Here is a 20,123-nt window from a genome sequence, read left to right as displayed (position 1 = left end):
TTATGGATAATCATACTGTCTGATTTGTTGGTTGATGGATAGATCGTTCAGAATTCCTCAACATTGACAATGTGCTGCCAATTTGCTAGTCATGGACATAAAGTTCCCTTGGTCTCTTTTGAATGGAGTTCAACCTGGTTTTCATCACTGTGTGCACTTCGACCACCAAATCTATCAAGTGATTTACATTAGATGGGGTTTTTGCAGAGTGGGGTTTCCATTTTTTTTTCAAGTTCTTTGATGGAAATACTATTTTGACCAGACTTGTTACAAGGCCATAGACAACTATTTCAATAAATCACACCATTAGCCATCACAAGACCCTATGTTCAAATAGCTTGCTGTGTGCACATTTGCATCTTGTAAAATGGCCAATACAATGCAGAGTTTTTAATTTATCATACTGTAAGGAATCCCACCTTTTTTCCCTGAGGGAAAATCTTGACATATATCTTTACAAGGGATCAGAGCCTGTTACAGAGGTGTCAGATGTAAAGTGAGCCCTATCGCCACGGACACCGGCCTGCCTCCTCAGGACCGCAGATGGACAGCAGATGAAGGCCAGGAATGCTGAAGTTGGAGGTGACTGTAAAACATTAAACACCTCTGCAGAAGGTCCCAGAGGGACATCTTACAGTTCATCTGCAGTTTTTGGTGTTTAAAAGTAGTATCCCATCAGCTTGAGTGTTGACAAGAATTGTAAAAAAAAATACAAACTCTTTCATGTTATATTGATGGGCTCAAAACAGGGAGTTAAGACAGACCTCTTGATGGAAAGCAGTGCAGATCAGTCTTGGAAGGGAAGAGAAAAGTTTCACCAGGCTTGCACTTGACTATTATCCAAGTGAAATCATGATATATGCTGTGCAGTTTGTGTGCGCCTCGAATGGGAGTGGAGACCAAGGACACACCCTCTTCTTAGATAATGAGCTGTACAAAAAGCAAGTCTCAGTTTTGTCCACACTACATTGTCTCAGTTCTTTGGACAGTCATATAAAGGATAACATCTTGAGCCAATGCGGGTATGTATTCTACACTTTGTCCACTGTAGCATCTATACAGTAATGAAGATGAAGATGAATTTTTAGGTGGCAATATAACTCTTGGATGTTGCCTTTTGTCAAAGCATTTTGCTGCACATTGTGAATGCAGTTTCCTGTGATACTCAAGCATCTTTGTGCATTTGTTGTAATATGCAGATTTAAGGGATGAAGGCTGTTCTAGCTCTGCTGGTCTTGCTGCTGGCTCTGGGTGCTGCTCAGAAACGGAGGGGAACCCAGAACCCAGAATGGGACTTTAGGAATGAAGGTAACTGGTGTCTCCTGTTGTTCACTTCTCAAGACGAGCAATGAAAAGAGTAGGATCCTGTAGTGTCCTTTTGCCATTTAAACCAGTGGTTCTAAATTAGGGGTCCTTAATAAGAAAAAAGTGGAGAATCACTGATTTAAACCATGATTTTACAATATGAGGAAAAATGGAAAGAACATGGTCATAGTTTTATTATCTGTCTTTTTTATAAAGGACGACTGGCTTATAAGAGGAACAGCAGCTCCATTGGTAACTTCATCACTCTGTGTTTCTTTGTCACTTTGGTTCTCTGCTTGCTGCTGCGCATGTAGCGGAGAAAGTCAACACCAGGGGATGTGCCAACCTCACTTTGGTTTTAGACAACTGGAAATATGCCATCATGACCCAGGTGAAAGACCTGCTCCTCCACGACCACAGCACTGTGCTGCCTGACTATGGGAGGTGTGTGCAGGTCCTTTGTTCATTTTTGTATCAGGATCTTCATTTTGATTTTGCAAAAAAAAAAAAAAAACTGAGGATATGTGAAGAATCCTCAGTTTCCCCCCCTTGATGTAAGTTGCTTTAGTGTTCCAGTAATAACACTAAAACTGAGATGTTCTTTTTTTTTTCTCTCTCTTTCCCTGCTCCTTTTACTCTCCCGTACCCCAGGATCCAGCCGCTGTCGGACGCCCTGGGAGACCTCTACAAGGAGTTCAACGCCCTGAAGGAGCGCCTGGGCGAGCTGACCTCCAAGTTCGACGGGGTGGAGGCCTTCGTGGACGACGTGCGCGCGGGAAGGAGCCCCGCGCCGCCCAGAGCGGAGCCGCGACCCCCGGGGCTGCTGCCAGGCGAGCCGGAGGCCGCGGCCACAGAGGAGAGGAGCAGGCCACCGGGCAGGAGAAGCAGGATCGTGGTTCGGAGAATCAAGAAGCCTGCTGGTTCCCAGGACTGAGAGGTGTGAACCGGAGATGATGAACCTTTTAGCTGCAACACAATCCTAATCATTCCGTTCTGTGTTTCTTTGACACTCGAGAGGGGTTGGAAGTATATTATGTTACATTCAATGTAGAAAAAAACTGAATTTTCCCACAAGGGCTGCAACATATATAAATCAAACTGCTTGACAATCCTGTACTCTTTCATATATTTATTTATCTTTCCATAACCTGTCTGCATGAAAAGGCTGTAAATATATTGTTTTTATGTCATACTGTTTCTATCTAATATCAGATATCTCTGTTTTAACCTACTTATTTTATATGAAAAAAAAAAGCCACAGGCAATGGCATTTGTTGACCACAAGATGGCTCCACACCATTAAAAAGAGACACCTAGATTTTTTATTTACATAATTCACAAGACAGTAGGCCTATGGTAGGGAGTCTGGTTTGGCTTTGACTTAATTTTGGAAAGATGGTATAAAACGTACATAAATAAACAAATAAATAAATAAAACAATGTTTTGTCGTCTTAGTCCTCTGTTTCTAACTTTCTAACTGCTATATAGCCTTTTTTGTTTTTTGTTCCTTCATTATTTGTTATTATAGGCTATTATATATTCTATGTATAGCCTACACAGAGTTTAGCAAAAGCATAAATGGCTTCTCTAGGGTTCTGGTGTTGTCAGAAGCATACGATATGCTGCCTTCATAACTGTCGGAAATGTAAACAAAGCGCACATGAACAACAACAAAGAGATGATTAGGTTGCCTATATGTGAAAATGTTCAATGATATCCAAGTTGCTAAGATGTGACTCAGCAACTATAATATGTGGAAGCCATATTAACACCTGCTGGCAAAGGTGCTGAATTTTATTAATAGGCATTATGTTATTTTTTTGTTCAATAAATTAAAACATCAATTACATGGCTGCATTTTATCCTCTTCATTTTGACGTTGCAGCACAAAGTAGCCCTATCTCTGTTTAACTTGACTTCTAGAGCAAAACAACAGCCAAAAACTACTTTTGTTACAAGGTCCATTTTGTTTATTATTTCGCGACAAATCATATTTGTTACTACTGAAATCGAAAGTGAGAGCTTACTATGAGCACTTGAAGGCAGCATTAAGTTTCTTCTTTGATGAGACGGGGGCAGAAATGAAACTGAAAGGTCGTCTTCGTTTATGTTAGGGACAGTCGTACAATTACGTACTAAATAATGACTGGAAGACTTCTTACATGTCCAGATACAGTGGACAAGTTGACCTAAATTGTGTGTAAGGTGTTTTTTTAATTTATTACTACTTAACATGGTTAACATAGAGAGCTTATATAAATGTTTTTTATGTCAAAAGAAACGCCAGCTCTTAGAGTAGCATTACTTAAAAGTGTACGACATTCCCTTAAATTCACCACTGGGAGGAGACAACAGGTGACGATAAAAACTGATGTTTTCCAGTATTTCAGTAAAGTTATCGCTTGTGACAGACTCGTTGCTGCGTGGACTGAGAAAAGAAGTTATTGAGAAGGTACACAACCGAAATAATCTTGTCATTATTACTGTTATTAGTCGTTAATATCGTGCTTTACCTCTAGTACGATACTAAGTTTAATTGGCCTACAGTTTATTACAATTGAAACGTAGCCTAATTAACGACTGAACAGTATAGTTTAAATAGCATTCGGCTAACTTCTAAGCTGCTTTATGAATAAATGCTGACAGAGTTTTCCATTTAAGTCTGACTAAAAATCACTACAATAATCCTGTAGGTACTTATTGTGAATTTTTGGGGGACCTATCATACTTTATGGTCTTTTTTTAAATTTCCTATGGTATCACTAAAACATTTCTACATTAACTTATAATGTGTCTGTACAACATGGTGTTTTGTTCTAGTATTAGTATAGGATTGTCTTTGGTATAATTGTTCTGACCTACATTATGTTTTTAAGTATAGGATCCTTGTAGAATATGAATAGCCCCACCTAGGAAATAGAAATCAGATTTGTTTTCCTCCCCTAAACAAGTTGTGTCAGTATTTCTCATTATGCCTCTCCCTTACTTAGGCCCACAGTAATCCAAACTGTCTCTTGGATTGCATTTGCTCTACTTTGTAACTCTAAAGTTGAACATTAGAGTTGAAGTAGTTCAATATAGCTAGTGTTTGAGAGTTAGGGGTGCATGCAGTGTATAATTGCATGGAACTTTATATTCAGAGACAGACAACAGGAGGAGAGGGGATCAGGGATTCCCCTCAGAAAAGAGTCCCTGCAGATGGAGGGGGGAGCGGAGGATCTCCACGCTGCCCATGGATCCCAGACAGATGGCACGAATAAGGAGGATGTTGCACCCAAAAGACCCAGGACGAGGGAAAAGGTAGAAGTAACGGCACGTCCTGGCGAAGAATGCATATCAATTTTCAGGATTTCAGAGAAACCTCTTCTTATGCTTCTCAATCTTACATATACAAAATAATAGATTCAAGATTCAAGATTCAAGAGATTTATTTGTCACATGCATAATTGTACATGTACAGTAAAATGGAGTTGCAACAACTCCGACAACTGTGCAAATAGCAAACGTAGTAACAGGATATCAATATAATAATATATAATAATATAAAGCTATATACAGGGAAAAATGACAAGTATCATAAAAGCTATATGTACATAATAACATAGGATAAAAAATAAAAAATAAAAATAGCAAGGAATAGATAAAATAAGTAGAAAGGTGGCCAGTTATAAACAATTTACAATTATCAGTGTGTAAGGTGCTGAGCTGCAAAAGGATGCAGAGTACTAAAAAGTACAGGATGTGTGTTGTGTGGGGTTTTAAGTACATATGGACCGTATGGCCTGAACATATGTACATTAAATATGAACATTTACAACCTTTTTTCTGCATTTTGTTGTAACATTGCATGTCTATTTCAGGTGCAAGCACAATGCGATCCCAGCAAGAAAGTTCAAGATATAAAAAAGAGGACAAGGAGAAATAAAAGAAGAAAAAAGAATGTTTCCAACGTCCAAGGAGAGGGAGATGTCAAAGGTCAGAACAAAGACAAGGACAAGATGGAAGTTATGGAGAGTATAACCAGCCAAATTCAGGAAAGCATGACACTGGAAACACAACAGGAGGATCACCAAGCTGAAACCAGTCAGTCTCAGCCCCAAAAAGATGGATTGATGCATAATGTAAAAAACAGTGGAACACAACACCACAAAGATACTAAGATGGTGCAAGCTCAGACTCAAACAAGGAAGTGTAAAGGCAGGAACAGAGTAACACAGACTCCAGTAGTTGTTCAGAGCAATCAGGAAACACAGACAGAAGCTGCAGACTTTGCGGGGCCAAAACAAGAAGAGTGCACTGAAGAGACCCAGCCTTGCCAAGGAGAACATGCTGCCAAAACTCAGCCAATGCAAGATGACCACATTGCCAATGCCCAGCCAATGCAAGACAACAACACTGCCGAGACGCAGCTAAAGCAAAACGACCACACACTCGATACCCAGCTGCAAGACACTGCTAAGACTCAGTTAAAGCAAAATGACCAATCTGATTCTTCTCAACCCACACGTGAAAATACAGAAAGTAATGGTGTATCATCAGATTCTCCCATGGAGCAGAATGCAAACCGCAAAGACGAACAAAAGAGTAAAGAGGTGCATCCCTCTGGAGGAATCTCAGATGATCCCACAGACTCCCAAGTACAGAAAGGTGCCAAGCCCAAGTCTTATGCCAAAGCAGTGGCTGGAGAGGCGGAGAGTGAGAAACAGTCAAATATGCCAGCCTCTAAAACAGCAGATGAAGGCATGAAAACATCCCAAAGCAGGGGGAAACGGTGAGTCCAGCTATCCCAAATACTATGGCTAAAGCTGTCTCTATAAATATGTGTGTCATTACAGTAACCAAAACCAACATAATGTGTATTTTTCTCTCTCCATAGTGATCGAAGTCCAGTGAGACCTCCACCCGATGTTCCCATGTTCACCGTTCACATCTATGCCGTGTTAGACAGAAAGTTTAGATTCAACAAAAAGCATGATAAGCTGTTGCTATATGATGAAAATGGATATGTCCCCCTTGAAATGACACATTTTGTGTGAGTATTAATGATTTTTGTATTTAGCTGTAATATAGTTTTCAGCTGCAATAATCATCTAATAATGAATCTGTCATAGTAACACATTATTTTACAACATTTTGTCTTCAGTGGCCTACATCAGCAGCAAGGCTACTTGATAGAAGCAAGTCTTTCCATTGAGGAAAGTTACCTAACTAGAGGACAGTTGTTTACCTATCAGTATGGTGTACAGCAACGGCAGAAAGAGATCGCAGAGATTGCCACAAGACATATTCATATTCCAACGGACTCACAAGTTAAAGGTAAGATAAGCAAACCATTTAGCTTCAGCTTGTCAAAACAGCACAGCAGGTATGAGTCTTTTTATATAAACTGATCATCCACCATGCTTGTGTTTTATCCAGAGCTGCACCTTTATGAAGGCCTCATTAGCCGTCTGGAGGCTGGGTCCATGATGCCAAGTTGGGTTAAAACTGGCCTTACTATGGTTGGTTGGAAAACATCAAAGGGTATGGAGATTTCAGATGCCTGGCAATTCTCGGCTAATGTTCTGCTGAACAGAATCTTCCAGAAATGGTCCCCATCCAACAAAGAGAGCAGGCAGACCTTGTGTGAGAACTTGGAACATTTTAAGCTCAGTTTCACTTATGTTCACCAAAGGGTGGAATACCCGGACAGTTCACAACCCCCCATGATCAAGGTTGGTGCAACAACAGAAGAATGATTGCATCTTGCTTATAAATGCATGAATTATACATTGCACTCAATATTCCACCAATATCTAAATACTCTATTTTAATTACCAGGCATCAGAGCTGATTTCAGAGCAGTTGATCCGCATCTTAAAAGGAGAGTCAGAGGGAACATCTGCAGAAAGCTGGAGGAGAACCAACCCTCTTGTGCTGGGATTGTCTGTTTTCATGGTTACCAGAAAATGCAACATCGAGCTTGGAGTGAAAGGCTGGGCTGAGCTTTGTTACGTGGTGACCTCAGACACTGCAATGGACAACCAAAACCTGCAGGGGTTGCTCAGTGCCTTCCAAAATCCACAGTAGTAAGTTTACACAAGCTTTAAGTTGGGGGAAAGTATTTTGTCTCAGTACATGTAGACAAGCTTATTCACCCTATTGTTACCTATTATTATTATTATTAGTAGTAGTAGTAGTAGTAGCAGTAGCAGTAGTAGTAGTAGCAGTAGCAGTAGGAGTAATAGTATTAGTAGCAGTAGTAATAGTAGTAGTAGTAGTAGTAGTAGTAGTAGTAGTAGTAGTAGTAGTAGTAGTAGTAGTAGCAGCAGCAGCAATAGTAATAGTAGTAGTAGTAGTAGCAGTAGGAGTAATAGTAATAGTAGTAGTAGCAGTAATAGTACTAGTGGTAGTAGCAGTAGGAGTAGTAGTAGTAATAGTAGTAGTACTAGTAGTAGCCGTAGTAGTAGCAGTAGGAGTAGTGGTAGTCGTAGTAGTACGAGTAATAGTATTAGTATTGATCTGAGGTATTGATATACAAAATATTGTATGTCCCAACTGCTCTCTGTTTCTGCCCCTCAGCATTGTATTGGGGTTGATAAACTACTGTGCACAGCAAGCGGTATCGGAGCTCATCCTGCTCATTCCACTACTCCACAAACTCAGACAGCCAGGGGCAGATGCAACCAGATTGGGTCCAACTGTTGAGGAAGAGAACTGGTCTGGACTGGACGGGGTCAAATTCAGCAACTTTAGAGAGAATATACGATCCTCCTCTGACAAAAGAAGGTGAGTCCCTCTCAAAGCAACTTTCTTTTCCTGAAATGGTGATCCTGTTGGAATTGCATTAACATTTTGTTTTTTCACAGGATAATGCTGAGTTTGATCCAGAAGCACTCATCTGTGGCTGAAGAGATGCCTCTGGTTTTGGTGAGCTGGCTGTCTCTGGTCGCATTTGAGGACATTCCTGAATTCTCAGACCTGACTGAAATACATCCAAAACACTTGATCCAAAGTCTGTTATACAGGCTTCGAAAATATGGAGATAACAACAGAGAACAGCTGAATGTGGAGGTGAACAATGTACAAATGTCAAATACTGAACTTTTAAAAGAACATAATTTATCTTTAAAATTATCATCTGTGATAATTCTCATCCTTTCAACATGCAGCATACTGGAAACATCTTGACCCATATACTGATGAGAGTAGAAAAAGAAAAAGAAAGGTAATGACATCTGAAATATTCTTCAAATACAACTGATTTTTGTGCTATGACATTATTCTCCCTCTAATTTTTGGATTATATCTATAGAATGATCGAATCTGGAAATATCAAGTCAGTGTTCTTGAGTGGCATCAATGTGGTGAAGAACACATGCAGAATGGTGCGACTTGTCCAGTGCTACCAGGCTGCAGTGCTGTCCTACCAACTAGTGCTGAAGTTGGCAGAGATGTTGGATTCTGCACTTAGAAGAGAGGTATTAATCTCATGTTTTGATGTTTTGTTTGCTTCATTGTGACACTGTAACTGTAATTCACTGTATTCTTTTTGTGCTTCTTAGTCCCAAGATGATGAGATGAAGACCTTTAAGGAGCGGTTCTTTGACGAGCTGTGTAATGTGCAGCAGCAGATCAGCGAGTGGAGAGATGGACTACTGCAAAATCCCCTTTTGTCGCAGTCTAAATCACTCAGCTACCCAAAAGAAATTGAGGTACACAGCATCATATTCATTACCAGCTTTATATCACATTTGTTTTATCTCAGCCAGTAGTCTTCATTTGGTTGATTTTGGTTGTGTTCAGTGCCTTTCTCTGTTAGTATTCACCGCATAGTTTGTGTGATCATGGAGAGTTATACCAGGTTTGATATGTCAGGCCTCATAAATAATACTAATTAAGTTGCTGAATTGTTAGATGTGGGATGCTCAGCTGAAGGTGGAGTGCTCTGTTGAGGAAGTTTTGTCCCAGTGGAGGTCTAGCCTGGAGAAAGACCTGAGGAAGAGGATTTCCAAGGTATGTGATACTTTATTGATTCCTGTGGGGAAATTATCTTTTCCCATTTCCCCCTCCATAGGGAGGTCAGAGGTCAGGGTCAAAAACAGAACAGCAGTCCTGGAGCTGGTAGGGATTCAGTGTGTTGCTCAAGGACACAGCAGGGCGGATGCTTTCCAATTCCAATTCCTAAGGATGGTCTCTAACCCCTAGGTCACCCTGCTGCCCTAATGGACAGCACACAGACACACACACACACGCACACACACGCACACACACATTTAGTATGCTGTTACAGCTGAGTTGTTTGTTTTTCTCTACAGGCAAGTGACGTGGATAAAGTAATGGTGTGCTGTCTTGACTCATCCATGGGAGCTATAAGGAGAAGCCATGATATCATACAGACCTCTTTCCACAAGCTGTGTCAGTCTGCTATCAAGAGCATCTGCCAGGTACATGATTTATTTTCTAAAGCTACAATCTGCAACTTTTTGCCTTGAGACAGAAAGTGTGTTTTTAGTCCCACCCTCCTCCCCCTCAGTTGGTCAAGTTTCCGCCCCAACACTTGTCACTCATCTTGATGAGCAGTCTACCTTAAAAAGGCACTTGTTTAGGAAGGGGAGAGCTCTTTTCATGATCTTCCCCTGCCCAGATTTTCCAAGTTGATTGCTTTTCAAACCAATTGATTGGAATTGATTGTACTGAGCACATCCATGTTTTCAGGCAGGGAAAGAGGGGGAACTGATGCAGAGTCTGACCTCCAGAGTAAAGGATGTCCCTGACCCAATCCTGTCCGCCATTGTGGTTGAGTCAGCAGCACGGTTTGGAGAAAACTCTGTGGTCCAGCTGCTTGATCCACAGTCTGCCATCAACCACCTTCTTTCTAATGGTATTGTATCTAATTTGTTAAGGATATTTATGCAGTTTTATAAATGTGTTTTTTTTTTCAATGTTCACAATATCTTATATACATTCTTCTGGTGCAGCAGATTGGAAGGCCATACAGGTGGATGATGCTGCACAGCAGGTTATCCAAGGATGTCAGAGCACACTGGCATCCCTGGTGGAAGCACTATTTCAAGGACATGTATCACTGGGACACCTACAGACCACCCTGCACTATAAAGAGCAGTTTAAGAGACTTTACCACCAGTGTATGAACCTTCACTTCTATTTGTATATTCACCTGCATTAATATGACAAATGGCCTCCATGATCACTACACTAAATTTCCCACTAAATGGAAAACACTGTATTGGTTAATGTTAGTTGTGTAATGTCTTCCACAGACAGGAAAAATACCAAGTTGGAGACCATCCCTGCCGATGCAGAGGGTCTTCTGGCTCAGAGAGAGACAGCTTTGAAATCTTTCAATCAGCAGAGACAGCATATGGATACACTGATAAAGATGATAGCGAAGGTTACAGAAAGCATCACAGGTGAGAATAACTACAGCAATCATTAGTTTCCTCATTATGACTGAAATTATATTAATGTAAAGAAGCTTTGCAAAGGCTTTGCTTCTGTATTGTTGCGGGCTTATAGTAGCATCAGTTTTTTTCTGTTTTTTGTTCTTTTTTAACCAGTTGCTGAGATGTCCACTCTTGAGGATCAACACAGAAAAGATCTCCAGTCTGTAAACCTGAACAAACTGGTGCGGGTTCAACCCTTTGATGGCCAGAGGAAGTTGAGGGAGACAGGCTCTTGCCAGGTCCTCTGGTATAACACCAGTCCGAACATCCTGGAAATGGCCAGTGAAATGCACATTCTGCATCAGAGCAACCTGATTCTCACCTCTTGGGTCAAGCAGGCTGCAGCTGTGGCCTCAAGGGGGCAACCCTGCACAGTGCCTGTTCCAGTAACCCTAACACAGATCTATGACACAATCTGGAAACCGCTACTGAAAGATTTCTGTCATCTTGGCATCAAAATTGCTAATGAAGATATCACTTTCAAGGAGCTTGACCAGGCTTTGGTGGACACAGGGGACCAGGGAGATGGGAAACTAATGAAGAAGGAGCTGAGTCTGATGTCTGACATATTTTGTGGGTGGGAAGAGTTTAGCCTTGAGAACAACTGGGTGGAGCTGAGACTTGATCAAATCCAGAAGTATCGACAGCTCCACGAGGCAGCAGCCGCAGCCAGTGCAATGCTGAAAATTGCTGCAAAAATGGAACTTTCTGGGAACTTCAGTGAAATCCGCAGTCTCACCCAACTGGTAATGTCATGATCAGACATTAAATTCCAATTACAGTATTTATTGTAGAATTTAGTATATTTGTTAGTGGACTAGCTAAATAGAAAACACACTTTTGTTATATTATTTTTATTACTATTATTTTTCTCTCCAAAACTCTAACAACTTTAACGTATTCAACATTTTCATACTCTATATACTTAAAATATTTCACATTTATTGTTAATAAAATAGAAATGAATGGCAGAGAGTGAACAATTTGATGGTCAAATTGCAAACACTTAAAAAAGATTAACTGCAGTGACTGTATATTGACTGCATAACTGCATAATTATTCAATGTTTAATCTTTCAAGCTGAAGGAAACACACTTCCAGATACTTTCAGCTAGCCCACACATTTTCTCCAGGAAATGTACTTTTCTTGTCAATGCATATTATATTCTTGAAATAAATGTTACAGGAAGAAGACACATTTAAGCAGAGGGTCTTGGGGTCCATCACTGATGACCTGCTACATGCCAAGCAACAACTATCCACAGTCACCAAGCAGCACACTGCCTGTCTGGAAGAGTTTCTAGCGAGCCATACTCTAGTCAGCTGGGTCAAAGAGAACCTCAAAGGTAAGGCACTTACATGATGTCTATCTGTTCATGCAGAAACATTTGCTTTCATCGAATGTCAATGATTTTTTAATATTTTTTTTTATAAATCTGTAATTGTAGGGCAGTATATTGTCTCTTATAGAAGATGCCTGCCTGCTCTGTCAGTAACTTTCATGTTCCCTCAATAGATATGAGAGACGTGAAGGTCTTTGTTGACCTGGCCTCCATATCTGCTGGAGAGAATGACACAGAGATAGACCAAGTGGCCTGCTTCGATGATGCAGTGATGGGCTACGGCCCCCTGCTCTACTCTCTCCCCCCGAGAGCTGGCTTTGATGAGTTCATGAACTGTGCTAAGCAGGTGTGGGATACCCAATGTAGAGATGACAAACTACCAGACAAATTGGTACCTATTTCTCCCTTATATTTGTGCAGTGTATAAACCACTGTTGCTGTGGCAAAGTGAAAATGATGCTACTGGTTTTGCTATCCAGAGAGAATCTACTCGTTTGCTGAGCTGGCTGAAAGGACTGAAGGAGGCCCATGGTTCTGTGGAGCAGTCCTCTCTCTCCCTGGCCTCTTCCATTAATGCCCAGGGAGTTTATCATATAGGATGGTCTGAAGAAAACACAGAGAAGGTAAGTGGAGATGATGACAATCTGTCATCAGTAAACCAAATATAGCTCAACAATTCTTATCAATAATTTATGCTATTCATGACTGATTTGGTTTCTGTTTTCCATTTATTTGCAGAGATGCCTACAAAGCCTCCTGCTGGTCAAAGTGAAAAAGGGCAGAGAAGAGAAGAGCTACAGACTTGAGGACCTGCTGGAGCTGCAGAACAAACTCATGCTCATGTCGTCCAAAGGAGAGCATGGCAGAGAACAAGTCAATCGGTTCACACAGGTCAGTGGAATTTTACATTTTAAATTTAATCAATTTGAATATTAAGCCCAATGTGTACGATCTAAATTATGTGTTGAGATTAATTGTATGAATCCCCCCCTCTATCCATATACTACAGGTTTTTGAAGGAGTTCAGAGACTGGGCACTGTCCTTCTTCAAATGCAAACATCAGGCAACATGCTTTTCAGGGAATGGCACGCTCAGGTCCAGTGCTGCCCAGAGCAGCAGCCATGCATCCAAGTGACATTCTTATCCCTGAAGGGTAAAGATATGGTGTACTGTGGGGATGTGACGGAGCAGCTACAAAAGCTGGGTCATTCCATGGAAACCTGCCATAAGGAATGGTGTTCCTTTATCAGTGAGAAGCGCTCACACTTCGACATGCTGAACCACTACACCTCAGAGCAGATGGTGTACCTATGCCACTGGATACATAATGTGTGTCAACAGCAGGCCTCAGTTCCTCAACAATTATGGCATTTACTTTTTCCCATAAAGCCCCAGTGCACCCTGGCTGATATCAGAGTTGCTTATGCTTATGCAACAGGTATGAATTTGAAGCCACAGTCTCAGCATGATGCTTTGGAAAGTGACGAGTTTGATTATGATGATCAAGAATACGAACCCTCTATGGACTTAATATTAGCTTGGCCAAGACAGCATGAAGGGGACATGGAAGAGGCTGAGAATTTAATTCAGTCCTCAGATGATGAGGATGATAGTGTTGTGGAATATGATCATGGGGATGTTGATGTCATCGGGAAGGATGCCGAGGATAGTCTGGAGGACCTCTGGAGGCAATTCAAAGATGACATGCCACAGTACCTCAACCAGTATTTGGACATCTCAACTCTGGCCCACTTCCTCTCATATCTTTCTGACATGAACCAACAGCATGTGATGAGGAAGCTGCCACCTGCTCTCCAGGAGGGAAAGCCCAATCTAATTCTTTGTCCCACTGCAGAGGTTTTGACAACTGTCATGTCTTTTTACATGGAGAGCCCAGAGCAGCCTCTGCCATCCACAGATGAGGTGCTACTCTGCAGAGAGGAGACCACGGAGGAGGAGGTGGAGATCTTTCTTCGTCGAGCTCTGGGCCAAGGCTCCAAAGGAAGCTGGCAAAGGATCTATTCCCTGGTGAATCCAGGGCTGTTGGGCTATGATGTCAGCGTGGCCCTGGGGGAGCTCTTTGAGTGCCTTGAGAGAAGTGCCAGCCCTCATTATCGTTTGATGATGGTCAGTCCCGTTGGCCACCAGCACAGATACGTGCCCTCTTTCTTCAGCAACCACAAAGTGCAGGCAGGAGTGGGTGTAATAGCAGAGAGTGCCAGGAAATATCTTCACCACCACTTCACTGTTCCATTCCCACAAAACCCTGTCTCACTGATTTCTCCAGAGCAACTGTCAGTCTGGGTGGTGTCATCTGTACGCCCTGCAGTTGGTAAGAACTTGTTTGGCTAATGTCATATGTTGGCACGTATGCCAATATTAAAAATGTTTTTACAATAGTAGCAACAAAGAATTTTGCATGTAAAAACTTTGTTATTGCTTTGTTTCTTACTGAAACATTATAATTGCCATTCCACCTTTTTTTTCCTTCATCCATTTGTAGAAATTATCATGAAGACATTTTTAAGTCACAGTGTTAAAATGAATTTACACAATAATAAAATATTTTTAATTGAAATAAGACATAGAAATGACCTTCCATAACATAGATCTTACTTCTCTCTATAGGGAAATCCCTTTATGTTGACCGTTTGTTTGAGAAGTTCCAGCAGAAATCTCCCAGGGCAAAACATATAAGGATTAGGTTGATTGAGCCAAGGGTTGATGTAGACTCCTTGATTCAGACTCTATCAGTAAGACTGGCACCTTTGAGAGAGGAGGACCCTGTGCTCCTTCACATCGACACTGCTGGTGTAAGTCTGTCGTAGCTGATTTCAGAATATTTAAAGCGTTTGCAACTGCATTTATAGGTGGTTCTGTTGAAGGTTGTACTTGAGAATCATCTTTTTTTTCCATTTGTTAATTGTTAGGTTCATTCTGGCCTGGAGGAGCTCCTGTTTCATCTGTTAGTTCTGAGCTGTTTGAGTGACAGCCAGGGAATGCTGTGGAGAAGGAATGCAGCTCACTTGATCACTGTTGAGGTCCTGAGACCACACACACCCCCTCATAACCAACCAAAGCAGGTAGAAATGTCACTTTAGAAATGTCATATTGTTGAATGTCTGCTGAGATAAAGCAGAAGACAGGGGATTCATGATTTAATTGTGAATTGATTTGTGTTTGATTTGCTCACATAGATGAATGTTGGACTTCTTGACATTCTGCCTACCATCCATTGCAGACCTCCAAAAGAGGTGAAACAGTTGGCTGATCGAGGGATGTTGACGAGGACGACCTTAGACCCACTCATGGATGAGCAGGAGTTTTGCAGTGAGGGAATTCAGAGACCTTATCAATTCTTAAAGCTCTTCAACAGGAATCAGAACCTGGATCAATTTAAGTACCAGGAAGGGTCCAAAGTGGGGGATCCTATCGATTGTCTAAACCACTTCCTGTCAAACTGTGGAATGCAAGATCCATCTTGGGCTGAGCTGAAGAACTTCTCTTGGTTCCTCAATGTGCAGCTGAAAGACTGTGAGCACTCCATTTTCTGTGATCCAGATTTTCTTGCTGACCATCTACCTGGTTTCAAGGGCTTCATTGTGAAGTTCATGATTCTGATGGCACGAGATTTTGCCTCACCATCTATGAACACATCTGATGAAAGCCCCTTGCTGCACTTTGATAACAGCCCGGAGGATGACCTTCTAGCCCGTCTGACAATTCGTAAGCATTGGGAGAGTGAGTCTCATCCATACATTTTCTTTAATGCAGACCGATGCTCAATGTCATTCCTTGGCTTTCATGTGAAGAGAAGTTCAAGGGGAAACAACCTCAATGCAGTTGATCCTCACAGCCACAAGGTCCTGATAGAAAATGTGATGACACACAAACTTTTTGAAGGTTTGGAGCGCCAAAGAATCTGTCTCACTGAAGACTTTGATCAGTTGTTCCGACCAGACAAAATCAAGAGGATTTCATGTGTTGTTGGTGCCGAGAAAGGAATGATGAACAGAAAATTTGATCCAGACCCAACATATGAGCTCACTGCTGACAACGTGATGAAGATGTTAGCCATTCACATGAGATTCCGATGTGGAATTCCAGTGGTCATCATGGGAGAGACTGGCTGTGGAAAGACTCGATTAGTCCGTTTCCTTTGTGATCTGCAGAGGGAGGAAAGAAAGCTAGAGAACATGGTACTTGTCAAAGTTCATGGTGGAACTACAGCTGAGATGATCTACACAAAAGTGAAGGAGGCTGAGATACTTGCTGAGAAGAACCGCAGAACACACAAACTAGACACCATTCTATTCTTTGATGAGGCCAACACCACAGAGGCCATTTTTGCCATCAAAGAAATCCTATGTGATCGAACCGTGAAAGGGGATCCTCTGAGGGCAGACAGCGGCTTGAAAATAATAGCTGCTTGCAATCCTTACCGGAAGCATTCACCTGAAATGGTGGAACGTTTGGAACGTGCAGGCTTAGGATACAGAGTGAAGGCAGAGGAAACAGACGACTGCCTTGGCAAAGTCCCTCTGAGGCAACTGGTGTACAGAGTTCATCCTCTGCCTCCAAGCATGGCTTCCTTAGTGTGGGATTTTGGTCAGTTGAGTGATTCAACTGAACTTTCCTACATCAAACAGATAGTTCAGAAGAAAGTTGACAACCTTGATTTGCCAGTTGGTTGCGAAAACATCATTTCAAATGTTCTGGCAGCCTCTCAGGAATATATGCGGAGTCGAAAAAATGAATGCAGTTTTGTGAGTCTAAGAGATGTGGAGAGGTCTATGAAAGTGCTAGTTTGGTTTTACCAGCATAGTAATGTCTTGTTCCCCAACTGCCAGAATCTCAGCAAGGCTGAGAAGACACTGAAGTGCTTGGCTCTCGCAGTAGGAGTCTGCTACTACCCATCTCTGGTGTCAAAGGAAGAGTACCTCTCTGCAATCTGTAGGTACTTTCCAAACACCCTCTGCTCTGCAGAAACATTGCAAAAAGAGATTTCATCCTGTCAAGAATTCTTCCTGCAGAACATAGAGACAAGGGAGACCATAGCCAAAAATGTAGCCCTTAAAGAGAATGTGTTTCTCATGGTGGTCTGCATTGAACTCAGGATCCCACTCTTTCTGGTTGGCAAGCCAGGCAGCTCTAAGTCACTTGCGAAGACAGTGGTTGCTGATGCCATGCAGGGTCAGAACTCCCACAGTGAACTATTCAAGGAGCTCAAGCAAGTTCACATGGTCTCCTTCCAATGCAGTCCTCACTCAAGTCCTGAGGGCATCATAGGGACGTTCAGGAGCTGTGCCCGTTTTCAGAAGGACAAAAACATGGACGAGTATGTGTCAGTGGTGGTCCTTGATGAGATAGGTCTTGCAGAAGATTCCCCTCAAATGCCCTTGAAGACCCTTCATCCCCTCTTGGAGGATGGTTGCATTGACAACGACAAGCCAGATCCACACATGAAGGTTGGCTTTGTTGGTATCTCCAACTGGGCTCTTGACCCAGCAAAGATGAACAGAGGAATATTTGTATCCAGATGGGATCCCAGTGAGAATGAACTGGTGGAAACTGCCAAAGGAATTTGTTCATCCTCCAGCCAAATTCTTCTGAAAATCATACACCTCTTCCCACCATTGGCTAAGGCCTTCTTGAGTATCTGTAAGGAGACAGCAAAGAATCAGTTCTTTGGTCTCAGGGATTTTTACAGCCTAGTGAAAATGCTTTTTGCTACAGTCAAATCCTCGCAACAAGAGCCGGATGACAGACAGTTGGTAGAGGCCATCCTGCGTAACTTCAGTGGACAGCCAGAGGGTTTTGACCCTGTCATATTCTTCCAAGAGGTCTCCCAAAACCTCACAGAAATTCCACGGCCAAGCACCCTGCAAATGGTCAAAAAAAATCTTGATCACGACAGCAGCCAAGAAAGCCGTTACCTCCTTTTGCTCACCACTAACAATGCTGCTCTCCATATCCTTCAGCAACAGATCTTTGCCAAAGAAGACCATCCACCCCCTGAAATTGTGTTTGGCTCAGGATTCCCAAAGGACCAGGAATATGCCCAAATATGCCGAAATGTGAACCGGGTGAAAACATGCATGGAGACCGGGCGTACTGTCATCCTCCTCAACATGCAGAATCTTTATGAAAGTCTGTATGATGCTTTGAACCAGTACTATGTTTACCTCAGTAAACAGCAATATGTTGATCTGGGGCTTGGCTCCCACAGAGTCAAGTGCCGTGTCCACAAAAACTTCAGACTGGTGGTAGTGGAGGACCAGAAGAAGGTCTATGAACACTTTCCAGTGCCCCTCATCAATAGGCTTGAAAAACACAGGGTAGACAGGAGTACAGATCTGGCACCATGGCAATGCAGGGTTCTGGACAAACTCAAGGAGTGGGTGGAGGAATTCTCCGGTGAGGCCTCAGGGGATTTCAAACTGTCTGACATATTTGTTGGCTTCCATGGTGATTCCTGTGCCAGTGCTCTGTTACAGGCACTGGACAGAAGAGCACAAAAAATAGGGGACAATGCAGTAACACTACAGCAAGAGGATGAAAAAGAGGAGTCAATGAAGGAAGTTGAACCAAATGAAACACATGAGACAACTTCTAGCAGACACAAAGAGGTAGTTGATGAAGAGGACAATCAGTTGGTTGATGCAATGGATATAGAGAATGATGGAAAAGAGCAAAAAAGTGTGTCAGTGGGAATGATTGATGATGTCTCCCCTGAGGTATGGAATGATGACACAGGAGTGAATTATATCCCGGATGAGAACGAAGACAAGATGGAGACAGAAAACAGTGCTGTGTCTTCTGGTGAAAATGAGGAAGAAGAGGTTTTTGAATCAGCCAAATGTTTCTTGTTGAACTGTGCCACCCCTGACTCTGTGCTGAGGCTAAAGTATTCAGACTTGGCAAACCAGGAGAGGGAGAGGCTTCAGCGGATGTATTTCCAGCAACAGCATCATCACTCACTCAGAGATTTCCTGGAAATTCACCTGAATAAGCATCAGGAGTCCAGCAATTTTCTAGAGGTAAGCAATACCACAGTTTAAGTTGTATTTTGGTCATTCCTCAACTATTTGTTGACTTCACTGTCTCCTTTCTGTATTTGTTTTGCCAAGGTGACTACATTCTCCAGCTTGCTAACCAGATTAGATGTTAAGGTAGTAGCTCAGGCTCTGGGCCTGCGCACAGACAAGATCCTCCTGCTCTCCCTCCACCAGTTTGATACTGAGGTCTCCTTCTGCGGCAAGATACGGTACACTACCTCTGTTTGTAATCAAGTAATATTACCATGGATTTAGTTTTTTGGGTTTTTAATCTTTCTCTCAATCTATCACATTAAATATTTCAGGGGCTTCTTTCAAGATACTGGCCCGTCTCTTCACATTCTGTTAGTTCAGATGGACCTAGAAGAATCCCACTGCAGTGACGAGCTCATAGCGTCAGCAAAGTAGGGCTCACTGTCAGGCTCCTAACCAGATATGCAATTTGATTACATACATATACAGAAAAGGGTAATTACAGGTGTTTTACGGGTGTTTATGATTCCATCTGTATCTAGATACTGCACCATGAATTACCTGATGTCATTGGATGATCAGACCTGCTGTGTGGTTTTCATTGCCAAGCTTTCCAGGATCCCAAGTCGATCTCAATACATTGGTTTCCAAGGAGGTGAGTATTAAGTGGAACAAAGTTAATGCACTGTTAATGTAATGACTTCTTTACTGTATTTTACATGAATTGAAAAAAAAATAAATGCATGTTTTTTGTTGTGTGTCAAAGGAGTCTGGCACTCAGTGCACATTGATGACCTCAGGGATACAGAGGACATGAGCCTGAACCTGTCAGTTTTCTGTGGAACTCTCATTAGCAAGCTACTCTACCCTGCACTGTCAGGTAGAAATTGTAGACCCTCTGAGCAGTGACTCCAAGTGTTGTATATTATATTAATGTCAGTAAATGAATGTATTCAATGTTCTTAAGGCTGCTAGTTTTCCTGTAACAAACAGCAT

The 20,123-nt window shown here is 42.0% G+C and overlaps 2 protein-coding genes across 5 annotated transcripts in view; both read left to right on the top strand.

Moving 5' to 3' along the window:
* The first annotated feature begins 880 nt into the window (after positions 1 to 880).
* LOC144543003 (uncharacterized) lies at positions 881 to 2,316 on the top strand. Its single transcript, XM_078290952.1, has 4 exons — positions 881 to 1,022; positions 1,200 to 1,308; positions 1,620 to 1,749; positions 1,957 to 2,316. The coding sequence occupies exons 2-4, from the start codon at positions 1,209 to 1,211 to the stop codon at positions 2,237 to 2,239; spliced, it is 513 nt and encodes a 170-aa protein (XP_078147078.1). The 5' UTR covers positions 881 to 1,022; positions 1,200 to 1,208; the 3' UTR covers positions 2,240 to 2,316.
* Positions 2,317 to 3,698: 1,382 nt separating this feature from the next.
* Positions 3,699 to 20,123, top strand: part of rnf213b (ring finger protein 213b) — a 30,344-nt gene continuing 13,919 nt past the window's right edge. For 2 of the 4 annotated variants that reach the window (XM_078290863.1, XM_078290861.1), the window contains exons 1-25: positions 6,898 to 7,020; positions 7,127 to 7,374; positions 7,868 to 8,074; positions 8,155 to 8,359; positions 8,458 to 8,513; positions 8,601 to 8,766; positions 8,851 to 9,000; positions 9,203 to 9,301; positions 9,604 to 9,732; positions 10,004 to 10,169; positions 10,267 to 10,434; positions 10,570 to 10,719; positions 10,867 to 11,498; positions 11,939 to 12,098; positions 12,269 to 12,486; positions 12,575 to 12,718; positions 12,834 to 12,986; positions 13,105 to 14,428; positions 14,725 to 14,909; positions 15,027 to 15,179; positions 15,294 to 19,136; positions 19,227 to 19,363; positions 19,460 to 19,558; positions 19,670 to 19,782; positions 19,894 to 20,007. In XM_078290863.1, coding sequence (XP_078146989.1) covers positions 7,012 to 7,020; positions 7,127 to 7,374; positions 7,868 to 8,074; positions 8,155 to 8,359; positions 8,458 to 8,513; positions 8,601 to 8,766; positions 8,851 to 9,000; positions 9,203 to 9,301; positions 9,604 to 9,732; positions 10,004 to 10,169; positions 10,267 to 10,434; positions 10,570 to 10,719; positions 10,867 to 11,498; positions 11,939 to 12,098; positions 12,269 to 12,486; positions 12,575 to 12,718; positions 12,834 to 12,986; positions 13,105 to 14,428; positions 14,725 to 14,909; positions 15,027 to 15,179; positions 15,294 to 19,136; positions 19,227 to 19,363; positions 19,460 to 19,558; positions 19,670 to 19,782; positions 19,894 to 20,007 — 9,028 coding nt within the window. In that variant the 5' untranslated portion in view covers positions 6,898 to 7,011. Of the gene's footprint in view, positions 3,759 to 4,446; positions 4,607 to 5,166; positions 6,078 to 6,182; positions 6,339 to 6,449; positions 6,623 to 6,724; positions 7,021 to 7,126; positions 7,375 to 7,867; positions 8,075 to 8,154; positions 8,360 to 8,457; positions 8,514 to 8,600; positions 8,767 to 8,850; positions 9,001 to 9,202; positions 9,302 to 9,603; positions 9,733 to 10,003; positions 10,170 to 10,266; positions 10,435 to 10,569; positions 10,720 to 10,866; positions 11,499 to 11,938; positions 12,099 to 12,268; positions 12,487 to 12,574; positions 12,719 to 12,833; positions 12,987 to 13,104; positions 14,429 to 14,724; positions 14,910 to 15,026; positions 15,180 to 15,293; positions 19,137 to 19,226; positions 19,364 to 19,459; positions 19,559 to 19,669; positions 19,783 to 19,893; positions 20,008 to 20,123 lie in introns of those variants that run through there. The other 2 variants (XM_078290864.1, XM_078290862.1) reach the window with 2 other exon arrangements.

Source organism: Centroberyx gerrardi, chromosome 20, assembly GCF_048128805.1.
Source record: "Centroberyx gerrardi isolate f3 chromosome 20, fCenGer3.hap1.cur.20231027, whole genome shotgun sequence".
Classification (NCBI taxonomy): domain Eukaryota; kingdom Metazoa; phylum Chordata; class Actinopteri; order Beryciformes; family Berycidae; genus Centroberyx; species Centroberyx gerrardi.
This window is presented reverse-complemented; position numbering and strand designations above follow the sequence as displayed.